The sequence below is a fragment of the Rhineura floridana genome, chromosome 13 (assembly GCF_030035675.1).
Source record: "Rhineura floridana isolate rRhiFlo1 chromosome 13, rRhiFlo1.hap2, whole genome shotgun sequence".
In the NCBI taxonomy this organism is placed as follows: domain Eukaryota; kingdom Metazoa; phylum Chordata; class Lepidosauria; order Squamata; family Rhineuridae; genus Rhineura; species Rhineura floridana.
The window spans coordinates 28419052-28434110 of NC_084492.1; the positions used below are offsets into that span (position 1 = coordinate 28419052).

Genomic DNA, 15059 nt, shown 5'->3' on the forward strand with positions numbered 1-15059 from the left:
AAGAGCACTCGGTCAACATACAAGGTACTTTCCCCTCCTAGGGGATTTAAGAATGGTTACAAAATGTGAGTGTGAGTCTAGAGCAGCCTTTCCCAACCAGTGTGCCTCCAGATGTTGTTGGACCACAACTCCCATCAGCCTCAGCCAGCATTGCCAATGGTCAGGAAAGATGGGAATTGTGATCCAACAACATCTGGAGGCACACTGCTTGGGAAAGGCTGGTCTAGAGTGATGCCCTCCTGGACACGAAACCAGGTGATTGAGTGCCATGCATTTGAATAGTAAGCTGAAAGCCACAAGTCTTCCAGGTGAGCTGTCTGGCAACAGTTGCTCAAGGAAGGTGCAATGCAACCATTTATGAATGTGTGAATGCACACACTTTCAAGTGGGCATAAGAGCAGTTTTCAAACTTTTGATATAGAACATAGGAAGCTGCCATATTACACCATTGGTCCATCACATTCAGCATTGTCTACACTGACTGGCAGCAGCTCTGCAGGATTTCAGGTAGGGTTCTCTCCCAGTCCTACCTGGAAATGCTGGGGAATGAACCTGGGACTTTCTGCATGCAAACAGATGCTCTACCACTGAGCTAGAGCTAAGTTAAGGACTTTATTTAGCAGTGAAATGTTTTGCACCAGCAGAATGTTGCTGCTCAAGAAGGTAGCTGGTAACTTGGTTGCGCAATAGAATGCACAATCTGTTGCGCTACAAGTTTGTGCTAGTGCAACTGTTGCATTGGATTTCTCTGTTGTGCAGCATTAAAACTCACCCATCTATTAGGCCAAGAACACATTTGACATAGCCCATAGATCCTACAAATCTGGAGTCTGATCTGTTCAAGGGCACATCTTTGCCACAAACATCTATCAGTCTGTGCACAATAGTCTTCCTCAGAGAATCCTGGGAATTATAGTTCAGTGAGCATGCTGAGGATTATGTTAGTGATCCCTATCTGTCATGGGCCCCATGGAGAACATTTGGCAGAATTGAGAAAATGGGGAAGGGGTTGCAGATGTTGGGGAAGAGTCTGGTAAGACCACAGAAGAAAGGTTTCATGAAAGCCCTATCAGCCCTGTGCCTAATGGTCCCATTAGTGTTTCTGCTGAGGAAGACCACAGCAGCCTCCACCCCCCTTGCCTGCGATGGAGAGTGAGGAATGTAGTCTGCCTTCATTGCTGGCACCTAGGCCAGACTTTTCTGTTGAGCAGCCAGCTTTAATGAATCTGCTGGACAATTCCAGAGAGATAATGAAGGGGAATTTCTCACAGAGTCAGAGCTGACAGTTTCCCCAAGGTCACATAGACAGAAGAGACGGTTACAACTTGCGAAATCATCCTCTTTTCCCAGAAGCCTTGCTTCAAAGACTGGAAGGCACTAGATTTAGCTCGTGCAAGCAGAGTGCCTACTCTCTCTCTGCTTTGGAGTGTCTTAGGGTGAGAGTTTTGTTGCAACAACTTTCAATTGCTTCCACAAATCTAGTTGCACTTGCTGATGTTCTGTATCTTGATTTATGGGTAGTATTTGTTGATGCTATGGTCCTGTGCTAACCTCTGGAATAAAACTCTGTGCAAAATCAAGTCTTGGACTCCTGAGTCTGCTTCTCTAGTTGGGAGCCAGGACACTATCCCACCTTCACAGAACTACAATTCCCAGTGTTTACTGGGGATGGGGAAAGGACACAACAGTTGAACCAGCTTAGGTCTGTAGCAGAAATAGGCCAGTTGTGTGTAAGGTCATGCTACAGGGACTTAAAAAAAGGCAACTAAATCATCACCACAACATGCAAACTAGCTTTGGGAGCCCTGCTAGTTATGTTCATCAGACAAATTCCTAAATTAAACCTGGCTGGCAACCTTAAAAAAATAAGTAGAGACGTTGCTGAAGTTTGCAATAATTACCTGGTTTGGAATATGAATTTATCCAGCTTGTAATGGTCAGATATATTGAGAGGTGAGCAACATTTTCACCAAAAGTCCCAGTTCAGAATGTACAATCAGCATTCATTGTTCTGGGGGTGTAAGTTCCCATAGTCTTTGAAGTTAGCCCTTTATAACAAGTTTATGAAACTCTCGTTGGCTGCCATTAAACTACATGGACTACAAACCCAGCAGCTTTCAGTGTTAACTCTTTGAAAAAACTCTTCATTGATTCGTTAGACCACCTGATCAAGTAATCTTTTATTTGGATTCTTTACTGCACTTGGCTCACTTCTCTTGATTGTTCTCGCACACATTTTTTGTTTTTAATAATACTTTGTTTTCTGCTATTATGTTATACCATGAAGATAGATCAGCCAGTAATTCTCTTGTAAATTCTTTATAATGTTCACCTGTGTCATAATTTTCAAACACATTTGTTATTCTGTCCAAGTTATTGCAATGGTAAACCACCTCTGTATACCTCTTACCATGAAAACCCTATGAATATAGTTTTTTAAAAAAAAGATTCATAGGGTCACAATAAGTCGCAATCGCCTTGAAAGCATATAACAACAACAAAATTACAGGGGGGGCATGTGCAAGGACAGGAAGCAATGAATTTCCATGCTTGAACATTTTAGGGACATACACATACCACTCACCAGCAAATGATGTGCTGAATGCACTTAATACAGTTGCACCAAATGTTCCCATAAGCACAATATGACTGTGTCATGGGCCTCACGAAGAACCTTTGGCAGGAAGAATGGGGAGGGGGGTGCAAATGTTGAGGAAGGGTCTGGTGAGACCACGGAGGAGATGCTACTTGAGACTTTTGTCAGCCAACTGGTCATGTTAGTGTTTCTGCTGAGGAAATTTTCAGCGCCCCCCTACCCCCACCTGCAGCAGAGAGAGAAATGTAGTTTAGTCTCATCACTGACACCTAGCCCATGTTTAAAATATGTCAGGATGCACAGTGTTCCTGACTCAATCAGTGGATATTAACTATTCCCACTGGGAGCAATTGTTATGTACCTCTCAAGCACATGACAGAATCCTACTGGAATTTGGATTCCATGGATTGATCCTACAAACCATTCCTGTATATGATGACAAGAATTAGAATCATAGGACTGGGGAGTCTAACTCACCAAGATTCCAAAGATTTAAGTCATGTTCTACAAAATCATATAGTGATGAGGCCAGAAGATAATCTTAACCAAGCCTAATTAATCTGGCCTGGTTTTTCACACTATGAATTCTGATGGACCAAAGATTAGAAGTTTAGTGTTAGGAAATGTCTTCCACCTGAGAAACTGCATTGCATTTATACAAAATGACACACACATCAGAAGACGGATTGAGACTTCGACACTCATCCAATGTATTCCCTTTATTGAACCGTATTAGTTAAATGCAATCAGATTAAGTCACATTTATAAAGCAGACCATCCAGTTGCACTGAAACCAATGATATTCATTACATAGGTTTTTTTTTTAATCACTGTCTGGTGAACTGGCAAATCCAATCAAAGCATTAGTCTTTAATTGTTTTTAAAAAAAACCAAACCCAAAAAAGTGTAAAAAAAATATTCAGACAATAGCCAAGCCATCACATCACAATGCACAATTATCTAAAATTGCAATTAAAAAGCAGTTAAACAGAGAAGAAGAAGAAAAGGAAAGAGAAAAAGAAATCACTCCTCAAATTTTGGACTATCAGTATAATACAAGAAGCAACAAAGGGCAAGAGCATCAAAGCAGATTCCTATCTAGCAACTATAAATCCAGTCAGAAGCAGAAGCTTTAAAGTACACTAAGCTCAAGCAGGACAATAAAAAATACTGCGCATGGAATACTTTTAATCTCTTCCATTAATATTCATTTCCAGCTGCTTATAATAGCAGCGCCTCATGGCCAAATCATTAGAGTTTTACATCTGGGTTGCAAATGACACTTTGATTGGATGTAATGTTCAAATGGTCCTCCCCACTGAGCTTCCGTCAAGTCTTCTGCAGAGAGGTGTCCTGTAGTGCCAGGGGCTCACTGAGCGTGCTGGCTCAACGTGTGGTTCTGGAAAAAGATGGGGAAAAGGAGACGTGCATGAGGGGCAGAATAATAGAAAGCAAGCCCGTACCCTCCTACTCAGTCGCATTTATGCGGAACTCAACATAAAAGCTTTGCAATTATTACAGAACAAAATGCAATAAAGAGGAAAGGGGGGGGGAGAGAGAAAATGCTCCTAAGTAACAGCTGCCAATGTGACACATTTGCTTTGTGCCGATAGATCTGTTAATGCTGGCATGAACTTAAGGAAGAAAAACAAAAAAACAAAAAGAGAAACACAATGAAACGAATTTCAGTTAGCCAAGTAGTGCCATGAGGATTTCACTGCAGCCAGGCAAAGTGGTAACACTCTACTAGGATGCCTGCCTTCTGGGACTTCCTAACTGTAACAATTAAACAATATCCTCTGTCGCCCAGGGACACCCACCCTCTCTTTGCCATCTCTCTCTTCGTTATTCTCACTTGGTACAGACAGGAAGTCTTGGCAGTAAGAGACGCAGATTGTGAAGCGCACGCTTGGTGGCTGGAGAAGTACTTCAGCAAGAGAAGCACTGGTTGCTGCACCCAGGCCCATTCTGAACCTCATGTGGTAGGGAAGATACGCTGGCTTCTCTGGACAGACGGCATGTCAGAAAGCATCGATGTGCCTCTCCAGTGGCACTTCCAGCTGCAGCTGCCTTCCCACTGCTAAGGAAGGAGCCTCGGATTTACAGCGAAGTGAAATTGGGCAGGGGATCAAAAGTGAAGTTGGATGCTCCAACTTTTACAAACGTAGGGTTGCATCCAACAACTTTCTACTCAGATCAGACCCACTGAAATTAATGGACCTAGGTTATGCCCATGCATTTCGATGGGTCTGCTCTGAGTCTGACTAACCCTGGATACAACACACAGTGCAACATTCTGCCGCTACATGTTTCAAAGCAGAAAGGGGTGGCTGTACTGTTCAATGGTTTAATCTTGGTGAAAGGATGACGTTCACCATACACCTCTGCAATTAGCTTCCATCCTTTCATAAAGGAGCTGCAACCAGCCCCTCGTGGGAGGCATTAACGTTCAGACATCCTGTCTGTCATTTGCCAAAAGGCTAAATAAATCCTAATGCTATGCCGAAGTTGCATATCCAGTCTAATGCAAACGGAAGTTGTGACTCAGAGTTACAAGCACCTTAGGGATGGCATCTGGAACATGCAACTCCTGGAAGTAGTGGAAAGATCTTTTGCTCTGAGACTGATTTCTTTTCTCAAAGATCTGTAGCAGGGCATTATCTTACACTGATCTGATGGCATGGAATGAATGACCAGCCAGTTCCCATTCTCCTGGGTTTTGCACCACAGAGATTTTACCTGAGCCACTAATTTTGCTAGTACGAATGGAAGCTACTCCCATTAACATAAGACTGTGGTTCTGATTCAAAGAAAATGAGTTACACCTCACTGAACGCAAGACAGTCACCACTAAAGTCTCATTTGTTCTAAGGAGGATGTGTGTGGGCTTTTAATCTGAGCCTCTGCACTTTTTTTTACCTTTGCAACAAAAAGGCTTGAAATTATCTTAGGTTTGTTTTCTCTCATCTCTTTCAAGATTTCTTGGAAGGTTTTTGGATATCCCACAATTTTGTGTGTGTGTGTGGGGGGGGGTTAGGAAGAAGCTCCCTTCTAAGGATGTGTCTGCCTCTACTATCAGAGACAATGCTTCCAAATACCAGTTGCTGGAAATCGCAGGAGGGATGAGTGCTCTGGTGCTCAAGTCTTGCTTTTGGGATTCCCAAGAGCATCTGGTTGGCCACTGTGAGAACAGGATGATGGACTAGATAGGCCATTGGCCTGATCCAGCAGGCTATTCTTATGTTCTCCATTTAACTCATTTTTAATTATTATTTTAAAATCACAACACAGATATTCCCATCACCTTCTCATTCTGCTTCGCGCACCTTGCATCCCAGGCTTTGGAAGCACAACAGCACTGTTTCATGCTGATACACCTCTTTCTGTGCTCTGACACATGCCTCTTCGCATTAGTGCCGCCACATGTTGTTAGGCTTTGACTGCAATTTCTTTGGTCATCCTGAATATCAACATTTTTGATACCACAACCCAAAACGTTTGTCTCGAAATGCCTGTCTGTGAAGCTGTCTATTAACTACAGTAGTGTAACTTCATGTAAATATGCAAATATGTTTAACTTTCCCAAGATCATGTACCCCTTTCTAAGCAACTCAAAGTTATTCTTTGCAATAGAAGATGGGAGAGGGGGAGACATCAGACTAATGAAAATTGTCTGGTGACAATATTTAACTAATGGAGGATCCATTTGAAGGCCTTGTCTCTGAAGTGACCCCATTTAAACAATGTACAACAGGTGCTGAACTGCGCACTTCCCAAGAGTGACCACCAGGTGTCAGAAGTGCCGTGGCATTTCTAAATCGTCAAAGTTATTAGCAGGTATTGTGGCCAATGGGCTTCTTATGAAACTCTACACAATAACACTCATTCTTTTGCACACGACATGACTAAAAGTTAAGGGGGGAAAGCAGAAAGCCCCGCTATTTGGAAAAATACGTACAGCAAGAAGTTTTGAAATTAAATAACAACTCTGAGTCAGAGCTTCAAAACAGGAAGACAATTCCACCATGAACTGCATTGCAGGAGACAAAGAAGGAGGTTTTGGTATTGCTCATTAATTCACCACGGTGAGGGATAAATGTGAACATTTCATCCAGAGGTGGAGAAGCTGTTGCTCTCCAGATATTGTTGCACCCCAGCTCCCATCATCCCCAACCAGCATGGCCGAAGGTCAGGGATGATGGGAGTTGTAGTTCAACAACACTTGGGAGGTCTACACTCCCCACTCCTGATCTGAAGGGAAATTTAAAATACTGCTGCTTATCACTGGCACAGCACTTTCAAAACATCTATCAAGTTTAGTAATGCTTATCATTTATTAAATTTATACCCTACCTTCCCATAAAGGACGCTCAAGGCAGCTTATTATAGTAAGAACAGTATAAAAACACACATAAAAGAGATAAAACCATTAATGAATGAAAACAAGACACTGAAGAGCTGAGGAAGGATGCAAGCTATCAACCAGAGCAACAGCATGAATTATTATTATTACCATTTTAAAAAACCTTTTGCATTTTGTTTCACAAATGAAATTTTAAAAACATTTTCTTAAAAGCAGAGCAAGACAAAAGTGTCTTCCAATAATAATAAAACATCAACAAGTAAATAGCCACTTGTGTAAGTCAAAGACCTGTCTAAGCAATTAGGTCTTGACTTGCCCACAGAGGACAACAGAGAGAGGGGCTAAATTGGTTTCCCTAGGCAGGGAGTTCCAACCCCTAAGCTGAGACACATCCCTTCCTTGTGCTCCTGCCAAACATGCCTCAGATATTGGTGGGACATAGAGAACGGCCTCTCCTGAAGATCTTAAAACCTGGACAGGTTCATATAGGATCCAGCAACAGGTTTGCAAGCTTTGATAACAGCCTCGTGTGGTCGGTTACTGTTACTCCTGTTTTACATATAGAGAATGGAAACAGGAAGATGCAGGAGAGGTTCTAAGGGTATTAGGTTCCTTTTTTCTTTTTTTAAAGATTAACTCTTTTGAGTGGGACTTACCCCCTCCAAAAGTAACATTTTCCCTTGAAGATCCCCCCCCCAAGAACCTTCAACGTTAGGTAGTTTAATACATTTGAGCTTTACTGTACATATTTGCATTAGCAGGAGCATGCTTGGGGGTAGAAAGGAGGTTGAGATTTTTTTTGTAATAAGTTTGGTACAGAAACATTTGCACCTTGAATGGACTTAACTCCTCCTTGACCTGCGTCTATTGGGCATTACCTTCATATCACACCACAAGTCATTGCAATTATTATGTTCACAACACAAATCTTCTTGATGGACATCCATCTCTCATGTAGTGTTGGCTGGGTTTTTATTGCTGGAGGGCGGAGTTTGCCACCCCATCATAAACACAGTCTATAGCCCTCTTCAAGCAGAATCTGAAAATGTTAAACAGGCACCTGGGTGGGGGGCGAGAACAGCAGGGGTAAGCGTGCTAGTTATTGTGGGCCAATTTGGAAGGAGTTTGGTTTCAAAAAGTGGCGTACAAGTCAAAATACAGCAACTCCACCCCTCTTTGCCATCCCTGCTGCCCTTCCAGAACCAGAGGGTGGGTGACTGAGCAGGGGCCTCCTGAACTCACTGGGGTTCCCTGCTTCAGACAGCTGCCCTCCAACTCATTGCGGATGACAACAACAGTGGGGTGGAGCTAGAACACTCATCCGTGCTCCCACCCACTCACTGCCTGCCAGCCATGTTTGTTGATAACACATTTAGAGAATGCCTGAAGAGGGCTTTTATTACAATGAAATGGGGAGAGTGGAAGGGATTCACCTGTGCATCCTTGCCTCCCCCACTATGCCATACACACACAAAATTATTCACAGTGAACTGTGAATGACCCAAAAAGTTAGCATGAGCTGAGGAGCAGCTTGTTCTATGCAGAGAGGTTGTTGTCACAGATTTGTTACCCTGAGATAACAACTCTTGAGATAATAATCTCCAGCCGTTAATTGTCTTAATAAAAGGTCCCCTGGCTACCGTTTGCCCCAAGGAGGATGACTTCAAAATTCAGCGCGCTGTTTTCTAGCAATTAAAATTGCACTGACAAGCGCTGCAAATGTATGGGATGCCACATAAGCTCTTCTGCAGGAGACTGAGAAAGGCCTGATGAAACTATTCATTAGATGGGTCAACACAAGCAAGGCAAAAACCTTGTCCTGTGATCCACTGTGTATTGACTATGTAAATATTTAACACCTTTATGGTGGAATGATCTATGCGACGCCATGTGCCGTTCACAAGACCAGAGGATACTAACCAAAAATTAGCGGTTACAAATATTTCTAAATACTCAGGGTGGAAGCAATATAAGCAAATGCACAAGTTAAGCCAACTGGAGAGGGCTTTAAATAAACATGATATACATTTGAAAAGGGGGAGGGGCAGGAAAGTCCACAGAAATCAATGGGAAGGCATTTAATTTTGCTTTAGGTGCAGTGGATTAAACACAGAATCAACAGCCAGCAACTAATACTGCAGGTCAGAAGAAATCCACAATTTCAATAAAAAACAAATTATGGTTGGTAAGTAGGACAAATAATTTCTGGGGGAGGGGGGCCAAGAACTCTTACATCTCCCTCCTGCCCACCTTGTTGCAAAGAATCTCCACTCTTCCTCTTTTTCAATAGCAATCCCCCACTTAGTGAGAAAATAATCCTGGGGGCAGAGGATGAGGGAAGGAACATGGCAGATGGAAAAACCCATGCACCACCTGTGGCTGATGAAGTGAAGAGTCATTCTGACCACTCTATTGTTTTTCTGCAGGGTGGGGGGATGGAGTGAGGGGTCACATGACTCACCTGCTTGTAAAGCTCCTATCCTACCCGATTTCTCTCCTATAAACCCCTCAGTTAAGGACAGTGGATGTCCAAACACAGAGATACCACTTTGTTATCACAGGGCTCGAGTCTGCTGCTATAAAGAAAAATCATGACCTCGCTTTTGGGAGTAGCTTAGTATGCATGCTTTGATGCTCCAGCAAATATTAGATAATCTACTATGTTCATGTTACACACATCCCAGCTTTTCATGCATTGTCACTATCTTTTAGCTCTTGGCTGCTTCACTTGGGTCATCTTGCAATGTACAGCCAATCCATCAGGTATGTGCCTGAGTTTAACAGAATTGAATACAGAATGTGCATAAGCACAGATGACTGCACACGAATCAACAGCAAAACATGAGGAATTTGGAACGCTGCCTCACTGCATTATGGAAGTCTCAGAGTGACGTTGGGAGATGCAAATTCATCAGAGAACTTTTGTACACTGCCAATCCATATGCTTCGGTCTCCATGTGGAAACAAGGCAGGTTGGGGGACGGACCAGAGGCTCAGTGATGTAGCACATGTATTGCATGCAGAAGATCCCAGCAGTGATGGCTGGTGGCTCCATGTCAAGGGATAAGTGGAATCCCCTCTGGATTTTAGTTTGAACTTTCAAGGTGCACTTTGGACAGTTCCTTGAAAGTTCAGACTAAAGCCAGGCGCGGATTCCACTAACCCACTGACATGGAGCCACCAGCCATCTCTGGACCCCAGGTTCAACCTGGTAAAAGATCTCACCTGGAGAGCTGTCAGTCAGTGTACACAATAAATACTCTGATCTGGCATAAGGAAGCTTCCTTTGTTGCTATGAGTTGGCTGAGCATGAAATCGTAGTTATACTGGCAAGTTTGGGCACATTTTCCAACATCCCTTGGAAAACATGAATGTTAATGGGGCAGTGTAAGCAATTCCCACTCTACACTGAGCATTTACACATGGGGACAAGTGCTGGTGTTTACACACATTCTGTTAGAAGCTTCAGGGCAGACAAAAGAAAGCACTTCTTCACACAGCGCATAGTTAAACTATGGTATTCACTCCCACAAGAGGCAGTGATGGCCAGCAATTTGGATGGCTTTAAAAGATGATTAGACAGAAGATTTATGTAACTTTAAAGTTGACAACGAGGACATTGAACTTGTCAAGGATTATCAATACCTTGGCACAGTTATTAACCAAAATGGAGACAATAGTCAAGAAATCAGAAGAAGGCTAGGACTGGGGAGGGCAGCTATGACAGAACTAGAAAACGTCATCAAACGCAAAGATGCATCACTGAACACTGAAGTCAGGATCATTCAGACCATGGTATTCCCGATCTCTGTATGGATGTGAAAGTTGGACAGTGAAAAAAGCAGATAAGAGAAAAATCAACTCATTCAAAATATGGTGTTAGAGTAGAGCTTTGAAGATATCATGGACCATGAAAAATGCAAATAATTGGATGTTATAATAAATTAAACCAGAACTATCACTAGAAGCTAAAATGATGAAACTGAGGTTATCATACTTTGGACACATAATGAGAAGACAGGATTTACTAGAAAAGACAATAATGCTTGGAAAAACAGAAGGGAGTAGAAAAAGAGGAAGACCAAACAAGAAGTGGATTGATTCCATAAAGGAAGCCACAGACCTGAACTTACAAGATCTGAACAGGGTGATTTACCACAGATGCTATTGGAGGCCGCTGATTCATAGGGTCGCCATAAGTTGTAGTCAACTTGAAGGCACATAACAACAACAACAAGGCTATCAATGGCTACTAGCTATGATGGCTATGCTCTGCCTCCACGGTAGGAGGCAGTATGATTCGAATACCAGTTGCTGGAAACCGCAGGAGGGGACAGTGCTCTTGTGCTCGGGTCCTACTTGCAGGCTTCCCATAAGAATGTGGTTGGCCACGGTGAGAACAGGATGCTGGCCTAGATGGGCCACTGGCCTGATCCAGCAGGGCTCTTCTTATGTTACCCATTCAACTCATTTATTATTATTATTTTTAAATCACAACACAGATATTCCAGATATTCCCATCACCTTCCCAATCTGCTTTGCGCACCTTGCGTCCAAAGCCTTGGAAGCACAACAGCACTGTTTCATGCTGACACACCTCTTTCTGTGCTCTGACATATGCCTGCTTGCACCAGTGCGGCCACATTTCTTGTTAGCCTTCGGCTGCAATTTCTTTGGTCATCCTGAATACCAACATTTTTTTTTTAAGAGAAGAACAAAAATGCAAAACATTTAGCATTCTCCAGTCGAAGCAAGGGTTGTTGGTACTCAGCAGATCCATACTTATTTAGGTAGTGTCATTTAAAAGATAATGCACAATCAGCACTAGCAGCAAGGCATACGGTCTAGAGGCCGAGAACATGATTTCTAACCTGCGTGCCTGCTGTATTGATTACACTAGGCAGGTCAATAACAGAATGGTATGTGGCTCTAAATCTGATAATGAAGCTCTCCTTGTGAACCTTCTCTTCCCTAACATGGGTTAATAATACCTTCTGCACACATCTAATATAAAGAGCATGCTGTTTTTGTAAGCAAGAGGCCAGGCAAAGATGCAGACTGATTACACTCAAATTTGACAGCAATCCAGAAGTGAGGTCACTATTCAGCCTCAACGGAGTGTCTCACTATCCATTGCTCCCAAGATCTCACAGTAAAATTTGCCATAAATAAAACCAGAGATACATGTAAATAATATTCTCCTTGGGGAAGCCCTGTGGGTTATATCCAGAGTTGTGCACAAATGGCCTCTCAAAATTGGGGTAGGTCGGTGGAACCATTTCACCAGTTTTTTTCTAGGGGGAGGAGAAATTCTCCAACTGGTTTTTTTTGGGGGGAGGGGTCCATCGGCTTCCCCCTCCTGCTACAACATTTCTACAGTGACACCTGTACTATGGATCCACACTCCCTCTGAGGATAGGTAAGCATCCACATTAATGACATTCAGCCCTCTGAACTTTTGTTCCCATTGTGCTATCAATGATCCCATGCTCAGCGGTATATGGGGCATGTAGTTACCAGGGCACCTGAGGATCATGTGCCTTGGGAAAATTACATTTACCAAGGCCTCTGGTGCCTGAGTCACCACTGTTGCAGCAGTGAAGCTGCCAGGATATGGCATTTCAAATCCAAGCCAGAGAAGAACTTTGGGTTAAATGACAACCAACTCGCAATGCACCTGAACATTACAAACGGGCTAGGTCTATATTCAGAGAGAGGCAATTATTACTTTTGGTGACACTGTTGGTGCCCAAGTATTATAGGTAGCTAGTCACCTTCCCATATGGGATACAGGCGCCACACAGTAACCTTTTAAGAGATTACTGGCTGGCTTAATCTAACCCTCTTTTGTATCTGTGGCTAAGTATCACAGATTCAGGCTAACCAAACTGGAACTGTGTTTTAGAATATTTTTTAAGTGGAATTGTCTTTTAGATGCTTTTCTTTTTGTTGGTGCATTTTTTTATGAATTTGCCACCCTGGGCTCCCTCGGGAGGAAGGGCAGGATATAAATCAAATAATTAAATAAATGAATAAATAAGAGAACAGAGCCTTGCAAAATGAATATGCCAATCAATCATCCAGTGTGATTTAGCCTCTTATGGAAATTCATAAATCTGCTTGTGCTGAGCAGGGCACCTTTAAGAATGATGTCATTCTTGTTCCTGCATATATATTAAATACATTGCAAGAAAGGTGCACCTTAATGATACTCACGCTCTGCCTTCAGAACAACAATGAAGTCAGTGGGTTTTAAGAGGACATTGAGAAGTAAGGTAAGGCAACACTGGCAAGCCATAAGAATGGAGTGGGCAAGTAGGAGACCTAAATAAAAATAAAATCAAATAAAAATGGAGTAAAGCTGAAAAGCTGGCACTCAAGCTGAGAATCTTCCACACTGCAATTAAGAGTCTCTGTCAACAAATCACAGGAGTGCTGCAACAGGAGCAGGTGAAAAAAATCAAAATGCTACTGGGAGGCAAGCAATCATGGTTTGAGACCATAACACATCCACCTGAAAGTGTACTCCACATCTGTTATGCATCTTCTGTGTGCCAGGTAGGGTTTTTTTGTTTTTGGTGTCTGCTTGAGATTTTGGAATCTAAGGGAAGGTACATGGACTCGACTGAGGTTGCAATCACATGAACAGAGATGAAGAGCACTGGATACTGCGGGAAAAGATGCAGCTGAATGGTAGAGCATCCAGAAGTGCAGAGCATGCAGGAGCGGCAGTTTCAATCTCTGCTATATGCCTTACATACATTTTTTCATCAGGTGGATCATATTCAGTGTGAAGGTGGGAAGCTATCCCAAAGTCAAAGATTTTAGGGGGTTTGTTAAAAGTTGGGGGAGGCATTGGCTATGGTCCAAAGAGCTACTTCAGCCATGCAATTACATATAATAAAACAATACACAATAGAGGCGCATAACCAACATCAAGGTTTACATGCGGTTCATTGGTTCATCCATGTAACACTAGACTTATCCAGATAGCTGCAGGTAAATCCATATAAAAACTTCCAGTCCATGCATCTCTTTCACTGTAAGAACACGTTGACATCCGCTCATTCAGCATACAATAAGCTGCAATAAATGGAGGTCACTATAGCCGCTAGTGGCAACAGAGAAATGGGACTTTTGTAGAAGTGACCTGGTCATATCAGAGAAGGTAACGTCTATTAATCACTGTATTTTTCCTACCCAGAGAAGACACAAACTTTCAGTTAACTGCCAAACATACCTTTTTTTCTTTTTTTTTAAATTGCACACAGAACCTGAAGGAATCTAAATCTCTCTAATACGTCACTTGTGGGGTGTTTCGTTAATTGTAGATTTTACTCACTGCAGTTCTTTTCTTTGTTTGTTTGATACAATTAAGAGCAAACCCATCCTGAAGGATAAAGATATTTCATGCTTTGACTTTTTAATAAAGAGATTTTTTCAGTCAGCGGGAAAAGACCTTTCGTCAGCCAGCAGAGCTTATATTACGGCTTTCTCTAGGGATGCCATCCCCAAGAGTCTTAGATTGGGACTGTGCTAATCCGAAGCTTGAGATGTGACAGCCAACAAATGGCTTGTGGAGAGGGGCGGGTGGTATAGTTATGAATCAGAAAAGCATTCTGAAAAAAGGAGAAAGGGGTGGAGCAGAGAAACTGAGAGAGCGGAATGACCATTCATTGTATTTTGCCGTTTTCCTTTTTCCTGTGCCACTCGGGGGGGGGGGGGAATGGGGGAGGGGGAAATCACCTTTGCTTTCTCGGGCAGTTTGTATATATGCTTATTTTTAGAACAATTTGACGATGATCCAAGGGTCTAACACTAACAGATGGCCTGTCTTAAAGACTCATATGCTCGCTAGCATGCACTTCCGACAAAATGGTAAATGTACTCAAGAGCGTGCCATAAACAGCTTTCAATGAGTACTCCAAATGCAATTTAGTTAGCACACTTCATTAAAACCGATAGCGGGTAACCAAAGCTTCTCCGAAATCCAGGCATCAATTCCCAGTCCGGTTGTTCCAGGTAACGTGCAAGTGTCTAGTTCTCAATTTCCCAAGAAATATGTCCACCCCATTTTCTTTGTCAGCCGCTACATTACAT

At 42.6% G+C, this 15059-nt stretch overlaps 1 protein-coding gene across 11 annotated transcripts in view; it reads right to left on the reverse strand.

Moving 5' to 3' along the window:
• Positions 1-3305: 3305 nt before the first annotated feature.
• The window catches only part of ZNF423 (zinc finger protein 423), a 403966-nt gene continuing 392212 nt past the window's right edge, over positions 3306-15059 (reverse strand). For 10 of the 11 annotated variants that reach the window (XM_061594187.1, XM_061594196.1, XM_061594186.1 and 7 more), the window contains one exon: positions 3882-3995. In XM_061594187.1, coding sequence (XP_061450171.1) covers positions 3966-3995 — 30 coding nt within the window. In that variant the 3' untranslated portion in view covers positions 3882-3965. Of the gene's footprint in view, positions 3996-15059 lie in introns of all 11 variants that reach the window. The other variant, XM_061594190.1, reaches the window with a different exon arrangement.